Source organism: Amblyraja radiata, chromosome 16, assembly GCF_010909765.2.
Source record: "Amblyraja radiata isolate CabotCenter1 chromosome 16, sAmbRad1.1.pri, whole genome shotgun sequence".
NCBI lineage: Eukaryota > Metazoa > Chordata > Chondrichthyes > Rajiformes > Rajidae > Amblyraja > Amblyraja radiata.
The window spans coordinates 1,451,128-1,463,836 of NC_045971.1; the positions used below are offsets into that span (position 1 = coordinate 1,451,128).

The 12,709-nt window shown below is 47.6% G+C and overlaps 1 protein-coding gene across 1 annotated transcript in view; it reads right to left on the bottom strand.

Annotated features, from left to right (window-relative positions):
* The window catches only part of LOC116981778 (transcription factor CP2-like protein 1), a 60,602-nt gene extending 52,409 nt beyond the window's left edge, over window positions 1-8,193 (bottom strand). Inside the window, exon 1 of the mRNA XM_033034857.1 lies at window positions 8,061-8,193. Coding sequence (XP_032890748.1) covers window positions 8,061-8,146 — 86 coding nt within the window. The 5' untranslated portion in view covers window positions 8,147-8,193. The remainder of the gene's footprint in view (window positions 1-8,060) is intronic.
* Between the last annotated feature and the right edge of the window lie 4,516 nt (window positions 8,194-12,709).

Genomic DNA, 12,709 nt, shown 5'->3' on the forward strand with positions numbered 1-12,709 from the left:
GCTCCGGGTCTTGATGTTGGAGCCCCCGGCGGGCGCTAGCAAGTCCCGCAGCCGTTAATGCCGCGCCAGGCGATGTTAGGCCCCGCTCCGGGTCTTGATGTTGGAGCCCCCGGCGGGCGCTAGCAAGTCCCGCAGCCATTAAAGCCGCACCGGGCGATGTTAGGCCCCGCTCCAGGTCATTTTCAACCCCGCAACTAGGGCGGGAGAAGTTGCCGTTGCAGAGCTCCGAAAAGCGGTCTCCATAACCATGAAGTCCAATATACTGAAAGCCTTATTGACCACCCTATCCACCTGTGATGCCACCTTCAAGCAACTATGTACCTGCTCTCCCAGCTCCACAACACTCCCCAGAGCCCAGCTGTTTTACTGTGTAGGTCCTGGCCATCAGCATCTGCAATTCCTTGTACAAATTGTACTTGTGAATTGTAAAGCTCTTTTGATGTCCTGAGCAACTATATAACAACAAGATTACACTGAGGAACACGGCTCTCTCAGGTTGCGTTACAGACTAGGGACGTGCTTCTGATATTCTGGCCAAGATTTATTTCTCAATACACAATTCTAAAGCAGCTTACTGCTCATGTTTACATTGCTTGCCGACTGTAAATTTCTGGCACAGTTTCCTACATTTCCATAGTGTCTCCGCTTCCACTAAGCCGTTCTGATAGCCTTTTCTAAATGCCAGCCAGGGCATCTTTTAAATAAATAGTTCCTTTAGCTTAGTTTAGTTTAGAGATACAGCACGGAAACAGGCCCTTCGTCCCACCGAATCCGCGCCGACCAGCGATGCGATCCCCGCACATTAACACTATCCTACACACACTAGGGACAATTTTTTACATTTACCAAGCCAATTAACCTACATCCCTGTACGTCTTTGGAGTGTGGGAGGAAACCGAAGATCTCGGAGAAAACCAATGCAGGTCAAGGAGAGAACATGCAAACTCCGTACAGACAGCACCCGTAGTCAGGATCGAACCCGGGTCTCTGGTGCTGCATTCGCTGTAAGGCAGCAACTCTACCGCTGCGCCACTGTGCCGTTCCTCTGATGGCTGAGGTAACAAATGCCTTTTCCTTATTGTGAAGATAGACACAAAATGCTGGAGTAACTCAGCAGGACAGGTAGCATCTCTGAAGAACATGGATAGGTGACGTTTCGGGTCGATACTGACTGCGGTGCTGGCTCGAAGGGCCGAATGGCCTGCTCCTGCACCTATTTTCTATGTTTCTATGGGACTGTCCTTCAGACAGAAGAGTCTGAGGAAGGGTCCTGACCCGAAATGTCGCCCATCCATGTTCTCCAGAGATGCTGCCTGATCCGCTGAGTTACTCCAGCACTTGTATTTTATCGTCAGTATAAACCAACTTCTGTAATTCCTTTCTACACATTTCACCTGATGAACTACCACACTATGGCCATGGATTAACGGGATTATCCCTGTACGGACTGTATGATATGATCATTTGCACTGCATGTTACTGCATCAGCACTCAGTGTCTGTGTGTGTGTGTGTGTGTGGAGAAAATCACAGCAGCGAATACTGTCGTAACCCTACACATTTTATTTTCAATAAGAAAGTTACCTTCCTGTTTATTTGTTTAAGAAGGAACTGCAGATGCTGGAAAAATCGAAAGTAGCCAAAAAATGCTGGAGAAACTCAGCGGGTGAGGCAGCATCTATGGAGGGAAGGGATAGGTGACATTTCAGGTCAAGACCCTTCTTCAGGCTTTCTCCACAGATGCTGCCTCCCTCACCCCTGAATTTCTCCAGCATTCTTTGTCTACCTGTTTAATTGATCTCCCAACTATTTTTCAATATTATTTTCCTTTGATGTACCTATTTTCACACACTTCAATAGACAATAGGTGCAGGAGTAGAGGCCATTTGGCCCTCCGAGCCAGCACCGCCATTCAATGTGATCATGGCTGATCATCCCCAATCAGTTCCCCGTTCCTGCCTTCTCTCCATATCCCCCGACTCCGCTATTTTTAAGCCCTGTTTCACTTCCTATTTCACGTTTTCTTATTGCAGTAAATAATTATAATGAAGAAAAGGTGATGCGTTGACGGGTGTCGGGGGTTACGGGGAGAAGGCAGGAGAATGGGGTTGAGAGGGAAAGATAGATCAGTCATGATTGAATGGCGGAGTAGACTTGATGGGCTGAATGGCCTAATTCTGCTCCTATTACTTATGAGAATACAACCTTATGAACCATACAAAGAAATACTTCAGCAACAAACAGTGAAAAACATTAACTTCAAACTATTTATTCTGTAATTGTACAATTGCCATTGACATCATCCCACAACCATGAATTCTGAGTCTAACACACATTTTCCAATCATCTCCAGTTTGGAAACCAAGTGAACAAACTATGTAACCAGGCAGTTGTGTAGACAGGGAGATGTTCCTGGTTCATTCTGGAAGTTTATTGAGTTGACAAATTTCAACCAAGGCAGAATTAGTGCTTTGACTACTAACATTATTAGTCCAAAGATTGGTTGATTGATTGAAAGATACAGCATGTAAACAGGTCCTTCCACCCTCCCAGTCCACACCGACCATCGATCACCCGTTCACACTAGTCTTGACCTGAATCGTCGCCCATTCCTTCTCTCCAGAGATGCTGCCTGTCCCACTGAGTTACTCCAGCTTCTTGTGTCGATTGCCCGCTCACACGAGTTCTTTGTTATCCCGTTTCCACATCCACTCCCGATACACTGGGGAAATCTACAGAGGCCAATTAACCTACAAACACAGTGTGCGGATAGGAACCGCAGATGCTAAAGATAGACACAAAGTGCTGGAGTAACTCAACGGGTCAGGCAGCATCTGAGATCTTCTCTTAAACTCCAAACCCCACATGTCTTTGGGATGTGGGAGGAAACTAGAGGTGCCTCAGGGAGTGGCACGTTGTCTCAGGGAGAACGTGCAAACTCCACACAGACAGCATCCAAGGCAGTGATTGAACCTGGGGTTTCTGGGGCTGTGCGTCAGGGGCTCCACCAGCCGTGCCAATAAGTGCGGAGAAATCGAAAGAAGTCAGAAGATGAGTCTCGACCCAAAATGTCACCCATTCCTTCTCTCCAGAGATGTCGCCTGTCCTGTTGAGTTACTCCAGCTTTTTGTGTCTATCTTTGGTTTAAACCAGCATCTGCAGTTCCTTCCTACACAGAAGTCTGAAGTTATTGCTCCTGACCTGGAAAGATATACACGGATTAACACCAAATTGAGTTAAAAAAGCCTGAAGATTATTGAGTTTAGTTTAGTTTAGAGATAGAGCGCGATCCAGGCCATTTGGCCCATCTAGTCCGCACCCACCAGCGATCCCTGCACATTAACACTACCCAACACACACTAGGGACAATTTTGTTTTACATTTATACCAGGCCAATTAACGTACAAACCTGTAGGTCTTTGGAGTGTGGGAGGAAACCAAAAATCTCGGAGAAAACCCACGCAGGTCACAGGGAGAACGTACAAACACCGTACAGACAGCGCCTGTAGTCAGGATCGAACCTGGGTCTCCCTCCCACACTCCAAAGACGTACAGGTTTGTAGGTCAATTGACTTGGTATAAATGTAAATTGATTGATTGATTATTGATTATACCTTTAATAATCCTTTACAGGAAATTACAGTGCCACGACAGCTTCAAGACAGACATAACACCACACATTTCCTCAAATAGCTTCCATACTTAACAAGTTAAAATACAAGTTAAAATACAAGTTAAAATACAATTAATGAAAAAAAGTGCAGTTATTTATGCGCATTATATAACCTATAGCAGCTGGTATACAAGACTTCCTATGTCTCTCAGTTTTGCACATTGGTGCAATCAGTCTCTGACTGAAGATGCTGCTCTTGATCACCTTCAGGGCAAATTGTCCCTGGTTTGTATTGCAGTGTTAATGTGTGGGGATCGCGGGTCGGCACGGACTCGGTGGGCCGAAGGGCCTGTTTCCGGGCTGCATCTCTAAACTGTAAACACCCATGTTACACTGATCCTATCCTGAACATATATTTTATTATTCAGCTCCCCCGGGCTCTGCTGCTCATTTACATATGTGTGGCCATTTACAGCGGACATTTAACCTACCGACCCGCACGTCCTTGGGATGTCGGATGAAACGGGAGCAGAATTTTGTGATTCATTCATCATCAATGTTGCAAACATTAGCGACACAGTGGTGCCGGCTTCGAACGCACCACACATCTCCGTCCTCCATTCCCTGCGGACTTCCGCCGCTGGATGTCTAGGATGTTGGTGTGTGTGTGTGTGCTTTATCATCGTTCCTTATACCCCTGTCCCACTTGGGAAACCTGAACGGAAACCTCTGGAGACTTTGCGCCCCACCCAAGGTTTCCGTGCAGTTCCCGGAGGGTTTTTGTCAGTCTCCCTACCTGCTTCCACTACCTGCAACCTCCGGCAACCACCTGCAACCTCCGGGAACCGCACGGAAACCTTGGGTGGGGCGCAAAGTCTCCAGAGGTTTCCGTTCAGGTTCCCTAAGTGGGACAGGGGCATTACAATGCTATGTACGACAGTGATCGCAACTTCTACTGAAGTGTAGATGGCCGTTGGCTCGCTAGAAGCTCATCTGCCCTTTGACAGGTCCTGCTGGGGGTCCACAGCCCCCTCCTCACCTGGCAAACCAGGTGGGGGAGACGGTTTAGTCGCTGACTATCCAACCATGGAGCAGGTAGCACAGGATTACATGGTACCCGTGGCGGGGGGAACTCCCCCCGACCTGACCTGATACAGTGGGCAGTTAGTGGGCAGAAAGGGAAAGATCCTTATACCTGGTATTTATGAATCAGTGGCACCAGTTACGGATTAGGAAAATAAATCGTAGGATAAAAATAGACATTGATTTCGATTCTTCCGGAGAGGAACTCACGCTCCTGGGAAGAACATGCAAACTCCACACAGTCAGCACCCGAGGTCAGCATCGAACCCAGTCGCTGGTGCTGTGAGGCAGCAGCTCTACCTGCTGCCGTTGTGCCTCTATTGTAGTATGGATCGATGCTCTCAGGCGTAGTGGCTGAGAGCTCAAATGTGAAGTTGTCTCAACCTTGACAAATGCATCTTATTTTTAGTAATGTTTTGCTGAAAAATTAATATCGACCTTCACACCAGGGACAGCTCCTCCGCTGCTCTTCAGCAGGTAACAGTGACAGTGGCTCTCACACAACAACAAGGGCCGCAGTTTAACATATAGTAGATACCAGGATCTGCAGACGCTGGCTTACAAAATAAAAGACACAAAGTGCTGGAGTAATTCAGCGGGACAGGCAGCATCTCTGGGGAACATGGATAGGTGATATTTTGGGTCGGGACTCTTCCTCTGATTGTTTACTTTAGTTTAGTTTAGAGCCACAGTGTGGAAACAGGCCCTTCGGCCCATCGAGTCCAGGCAGACCAGCGATCCCCGCACACTAGCACTATCCTACACACCTACATTTATAGCAAGCCAATTAACCTACAAACCTGTACGTGTTTGGAGTGCGGGAGGAGACCGAAGATCTCGGAGAAAACTCTTGTGAGTCACGGGGAGAGCGTGCAAACTCTGTACAGATGGCACCCGTAGTCAGGATCGAACCCGGATTGAAAAATTGTGGTGGCACAGCAGACTCACAGCACCTGAGCCTCGGGTTTGATCCTGACCTCGGGTGCTGCCTGTGTGGAGTTTGCACGTTCTCCCTGTGACTGCGTGGGTTTTCTCCGGGTGCTCTGGTTTTCCGCCCACACTCCAGAGATGTACAGGTTTTTTAGGTTAATTGGCTTCGGTTGAAATCACAAAATTGTCCCGAGAGTGTAGGATTGAACAAGTGATCGCTGGTCGGCGCTGACGGGGTGGGCCGAAGGGCCTGTTTCTGTGCTATAGCTCTAAAGTGTAAAGTTGTGAATTGTGAAGCTGGAGGAAGGAAAGTAGGTGGAAGGGGAGGTGGAGGGGAGGATGGGTCCAGGTGGGACACAGTAGGGAGGGGGAAGGGGAGGTAGTTTAACATCTGATTCCAGGTGGTTTAAAGCCCCCTCAGCTTCCCCACTGGGGAATCATAAGGAACTATTGCGCTGAAGTCGGCACGGCTCAGTTTAGTTCCGAGGTACAGTGAAAGGCTTCTGTTGCGTGCTAACCAGTCAGCAGAAAGGCAATACATGATTACAATCGAGTCATTTGCAGTGTAGAGATACATGATAAGGGAATAACGTTGAGTGCAAGGTAAAGCCAGCACTCAGTCCGATCAAGGATAGTCCGAGGTTCACCAATGAGGTAGATAGTAGCTCAGCACTGCTCGCTGGTTGTGGTAGGATGGTTAAGTTGCCTGATAACAGCTGGGAAGAAACTGTCCACTGAATCCGGTGGTGGAGCTTGTAGAGTCACTGCCTCACAGTGCCGGAGACCCGGGTTCCATCTTGACGTCGGGTGCTGTCTGTGTGGAGTTTGTACGTTCTCCCTGTGACTGCGCGCGTTTTCCACCGGCTGGTTTCTCCTACATCCCAAAGACGTGCGGGTTTGTAGGATAATTGCCCCCTAGTGTGTAGGGAGTGGGAGAAAGTGGGTAACACAGCACTGATGTTACCGGGTGATGGATCCCCAGCATAGTCTCGGTGGGCCGAGTGGCCTGTTTCCATGCTGTATCCTTCAATCAATCAATCACTTTGTTTCTAACATTATTAAAACTTACTTTAGCTCCAGTCTCTGCATTTCCTAACTGACAATAACCTATATATCATTGTTGGTGAGATAATTTTATCGTTGTTCCTTTCATCTGGATGGTTTTAACGTGTTTCTATTTTTAGGACAAGTTTGTCCATTGACAGTGAATGTGTTCACACATCCATTATATGCCAGACAGAGGAAGTGCTTACAAACCCATTAGTGAGTGAAATCCCCACAGTGTTGCCTTAAAGACAGTCAGAATCTCCCTCAGAATGCCCACGGAATGTGTTTGTGAAATCGGAAACAGCAACTTCAGAAGCATAGATGTCGAAACAAAGAACTGCAGATGCTGGTTGATACACAGAAAATACACTGTCCGCATCAACTGAGTGGTTTAGTTTAGTTTAGTTGAGTGATACAGTGCAGAAACAGGCCCTTCGGCCCACAGAGTCCGTACCGACCAGCGATCTCCGCACATCAACACCACCCTACACACTCCGGGGGGGGGGGGGGGGGGGTTCTCAAAGGGAGTCTGGAGAAATTCTCTACTCATTATCTAACAAGTTTTGTCCTGCCTCCACCTCAACCCCTACAATCAATCTGACGAAGGATCCCAACCTGAAATGTTGCCCATCCACTCGATACTACTATACAATGAACTGCAGTTGCTGGTATGTGTGAAAAAAAGGCACAAAGTGCTGGAGTAATTCAGTGGGTCTTGCAGCATCTCGGGCGAACATGGACAGGTGATCTTTTGGGTCTCGACTTCTCAAGCGATGGTGCCAGCGACTCTGAAGAAGGGTCTCGACCCGAAATGTCACCCATCCTTTTCCTCCAGAGATGCTGCCCAACCCGCTGAGTGCCTCCAACGCTTTGCGTTTTGTTCAGGGTGCTAGCATCTGCAGTTCCTTGGTTCTCCACGTTACAATCAAGTCACACACTCCAAAGACGTGCAGGATTTGTGGCTTTTGTAAAATTGTAAATCGTCCCTGGGGTTGGAATAGTACTGTTGCACGGGGATCACTGGTCGGCACGGACTCAGTGGGCCGAAGGGCCTTTTGTAACCCCGCGACCAGTGTGGGTATTCCAACGGGTGCTCCGGCTTCCATTGGATGTAAAAGGTTTTCACTGTAGCTCGGTCCACGTGACAATAAACCAAACTAAACTAAACTGCTTGTCCTCCCACATTCCAAAGACCTACAGGTGTGAAGATTAATCTAATTTTCTGGTCGTATAATAGTGCTAGTGCACTATTATACTGATGAGCGATGGCTGGTCGGGACGGACCCGACGGGCCGAAGGGCCTGTTTCCGCGCTGTATCTCGAAACTAAACTAAACGAAACATTAAGCCTCACGCAGCAAGGATTGTTTTGAGCTGGTTCTTACTCACCGGCCTGCGTTGGAGTTGACATATTGGTGGTAGTGTTCGGTTTGAGCTGGCCAGTAATGCTCCGTCTGGTTGTGCCAGTACAGCATGGTGCCTCTGTGTAGTCCCAGAGCGGTGAAAGTTCCCGGGGGTTAGTTGGCTGGACTTCTGCAGGAACTGAAACCTGAGCAAGCCCTTAAATAGTGCGGGGCCGAGCCTCTCTACAGGTGCAGTGGGAGGGGACGGGTGGAAAGTTCTACGCAGCAATTCACATGCAAATACACACACACAAAACCCTGAGGCAACTCAACTAAAGCACCACTTCAGGTGAATGATCCATCTACACCCAGGGAAACACTGGCCAATGGCCCAAAACATTCTCGCAACACACACTTTAAAACAAACTCGAAACAAGAAGGTTTTTGCACATACTGTTGCTTTTTTCTTTAAATCCGTATATATTGAATCTGTTGATTTACTTTCTTGTGTGTGTCACAATTCTACACTGGCAATGCTGCAGAAATGCAATTAATTCCTTACACATGGTGCGCAGAGCCATTTTGACAGGGAAATTAAGCTGTTTGAAAGCAATTGGGTAATGGTCCATTGGAGAGAAGAATGTTAAGAATGCCGCACACATTTGGTCAATCATTTTTAGTCTCGAGGTTTGCGGTAGTTTGTGGGTGCCCCGTGGTGACAGGAGCTACATAGGCCTCCTTCGAAGGGTGCAGTCTAACTCTGCCAGTTGGTATTGGTGAGCCCATGCTGGCCAGACCCAGGTCTTCATCCAAATGATGCCAATACTCTATGACAATGCCAAGGCCGACTGGATCCCCCGGTTGCTAACATAGGAACATAGACATTAAAAATAGGTGCAGGAGTAGGCCATTCGGCCCTTTGAGCCAGCACCGCCAATCAATATGATCGTGATAGGTTCACCAGAAAAGCAACTCTCGCTCTCTCTCAATATTGGACGGCAGAACGTGCAGAGATTTATGTGCCGTTTCATTGTAACCAATTAACCTACAAACCTGCACGTCAGTAGAGTGTGGGAGGAAACCGGAGCACCCGGAGGAAAAGCATGAGGTCACAGGGGAGAAGGTACAAACTCCATACAGACAGCACCCGTAGTCAGGATCGAACCCGAGTCTCTGGCGCTGTGAGGCAGCAGCTATACCCGCTGCGTCACCGTGTGGCCACCCCTTTTCCTTAGTGTCTCCCCTTTTCCTTCGATGGAGTTCATTGTGCTGGTGATGCCTAATGCTCCAGAACTAGGGGTCACAGTTTAAGGATAAGAGGGAAGTCTTTTAGGACCGAGATGAGAAAATCATTTTTCACACAGAGAGTGGTGAATCTGTGGAATTCTCTGCCACAGAAGGTAGTTGAGGCCACAGTTCATTGGCTATATTTAAGAGGGAGTTAGATGTGGCCCTTGTGGCTAAAGGGATCAGGGGGTATGGAGAGAAGGCAGGTACAGGATACTGAGTTGGATGATCAGCCATGATCATATCGAATGGCGGTGCAGGCTTGAAGGGCCGAATGACCTACTCCTGCACCTATTTTCTATGTTTCTATGTTTCTAATACCTTTCTGGTCTTTAAAAGGCTCTGTTCACCCATCTGTGCTGTTGAGCTCCGCTGCATCTGCTATTTCCTGAGGCCTGGGTGATCCCAAACTAATTTTAATGAGCAACTGGCAGAGATTGAAGATCGAGGAAAAACATCTATCTTTAGTTTCTAATATTGATGTTGTGTGACCTGATTTGAGAACAAAAATCTCTGCACGTTCTCCCGTCCAATATTCAGAGAGAGAGGGAAAGAGTTGCCCTTCTGGAGAATTTATATTTGGAATCAGTCGTTAGACGATGAGCTTCGATGCTCTTTGTGATTAATGTCAACGGCTCTCCTGTCACTGGGCTAACAAGGGTAGTGGAGTTACATTGTAATGCAGATGCTGGAATCTTGGGCCGAACAACAAATGGCGGCGTAACTCAGCGGGTCAGCCAGCATCTGTGGTGGGAGTGTTCAAGAAGGAACTGCAGATGCTGGAAGATCGAAAGTACACAAAAATGCTGGAGAAACTCAGCGGGTGCAGCAGCAACTATGGAGCGAAGGAAATAGGCGACGTTTCGGGCCGAAACCCTTCTTCAGATTGATAGGGGGTGGGGGGGGGAGAAGGAAGGAAAAAGGGAGGAGGAGGAGCCCGAGGGCGGGGAGATGGGAGGAGACAGCTCGAGGGTTAAGGAAGGGGAGGAGACAGCAAGGGCTAGCAAAACTGGGAGAATTCAACGTTCATGCCATCGGGACGTAAGCTACCCAGGCGGAATATGAGGTGCTGTTCCTCCAATTTCCGGTGTTGCTCGCTCTGGCAATGGAGGAGACCCAGGACAGATGGAGGGAAGTGGGCAGATGACGTTTCAGGGTGCAGAAGGGTCCCAACCCGAAATGTCAGCCATCCATTCCCTCCGCAGATGCTGCCTGACCCGTTGAGTTCTTCCAGGACTTTGTGTTTTGCTGAAGGGTGGCAGTTATATCAGACGTGTAGGGGAATATTTACTTGCCAATAAACATCACTAAAAATAATTCCACTTGGTCAATACCAGATCAAGGTTTAGTGGAACTTGCTCTGAAGGAATCGACCATAGTATCCCATACCAAGAAGGCGTGCGCCAAAATGAATTCTTTGCTTTTTTTTTGCTTTCTCTGCATTCACAATTCACGTGAAATCAATGTTAGGCTTGGGAAGTATAAGTCTTTATATGGTTATATGGTTTGGAAATTCATTTTAAACGTAATCCAATGTTTTGGTGAACAAGTGCACCTCCATGCACTGTTCACTATTCTTACACCACTGGAAATTGCAGAGAATTGTGGACGCAGCCCAGACCACCACACAAACCAACTTCCCTTCCATTGCCTCCATCTACACCTCACGCTGCATAGTCAAGGATGAATTGCAACGCATTCATTTCATCTTCTCCCCTCTCCCATTGGGCAAATTGTTTAGAAGTGTGAAAATGCACACCTCCAGATCCAGGGACAGTTTCTTCCCAACTTTTATCAGGCAACTGAACAACTAGAGAATAATCCTGAACTACTATCTACCTCACTGGAGATCCTCGCACTATCTTTGATCGGACTTTACTGGCTTTATTTTGCACTAAACACTATTCCTGTTATTCCTTTTTATCATGTATCAGCACAGTGTGGGCAGCTCGATTGTAATGGTGTATTGCATTTCCACTGATGGCTTAGGGCACAACAAAAGCTTCTCACTTTACCTCGGTACACGTGACTATAACCAAAACACAAAGTCAAACACTAGATCCTGAGTGAGAAAATGCTTACAACTCTAGTCCCTGCTACTTGTGTGGTTATCAAGGGCCGGGGGCACTCACTCCAGGAAGACCTCCTGGTCCATTCTGTCATCAATGTTGTCAACTCATCCCAAGCATCTGGCTACAAAGAACTCGGGATCCGCATCCTGGTCACTGCACAATGCTGATCCAGCAGCGATGTTCACTTTTGGGGTAAAGAAGCACGACTCTGGAGAGCGGTAACATCTTGCATGCCGCTCCTCTCAATACAGGCTCAGGTAATCGATTTAGCTCCTTATATTCATAAATCACAGGAGCAGAATTAGGCCATTCGGTATTTAGCCTCGATTTTTTTCAGATTTGAGATACAGCGCAGAAACTGGCCCTTCGGCCCACTGAGTTCGCACTGACCAGCGATGCCCACATATTAACACTATCCTACACACACAAGGGGACAATTTTACATTTATACCAAGCCAATGAACCTACAAACGTTGCCTATTTCCTTCGCTCCATAGATGCTGCTGCACCCTCTGGGTTTCTCCAGCACTTTTGTCTACCTTTATCAACCTACAGACCAATACGTCTTTGAAGTGTGGGAGGAAACCAAAGAGCTAGATAGGGCTCTTAAAGATAGCGGAGTCAGGGGATATGGGGAGAAGGCAGGAACGGGGTACTGATTGGGGATGATCAGCCATGATCACATTGAGTGGCAAAAACAGGAAAGTAGACTATTACCTGAATGGTGGCCGATTAGGGAAAGGGGAGATGCAACGAGACCTGGGTGTCATGGTACACCAGTCATTGAAAGTAGGCATGCAGGTGCAGCAGGCAGTGAAGAAAGCGAATGGTATGTTAGCATTCATAGCAAAAGTATTTGAGTATAGGGGCAGGGAGGTTCTACTGCAGTTGTACAGGGTCTTGGTGAGACCACACCTGGAGTATTGCGTACAGTTTTGGTCTCCTAATCTGAGGAAGGACATTCTTGCCATACAGAGAAGGTTCACAAGACTGATTCCTGGGATGTCAGGACTTTCATATGAAGAAAGGCTGGATAGACTCGGCTTGTACTCGCTAGAATTTAGAAGATTGAGGGGGGATCTTATAGAAACTTACAAAATTCTTAAGAGGTTGGACAGGCTAGATGCAGGAAAATTGTTCCCGATGTTGGGGAAGTCCAGAACAAGGGGTCACAGTTTAAGGATAAAGGGGAAATCTTTTAGGACTGAGATGAGAAAAATATTTTTTACACAGAGAGTGGTGAATCTGTGGAATTCTCTGCCACAGAAGGTAGTTGAGGCCAGTTCATTGGCTATATTTAAGAGGGAGTTAGATGTGGCCCTTGTGGCTAAAGGGA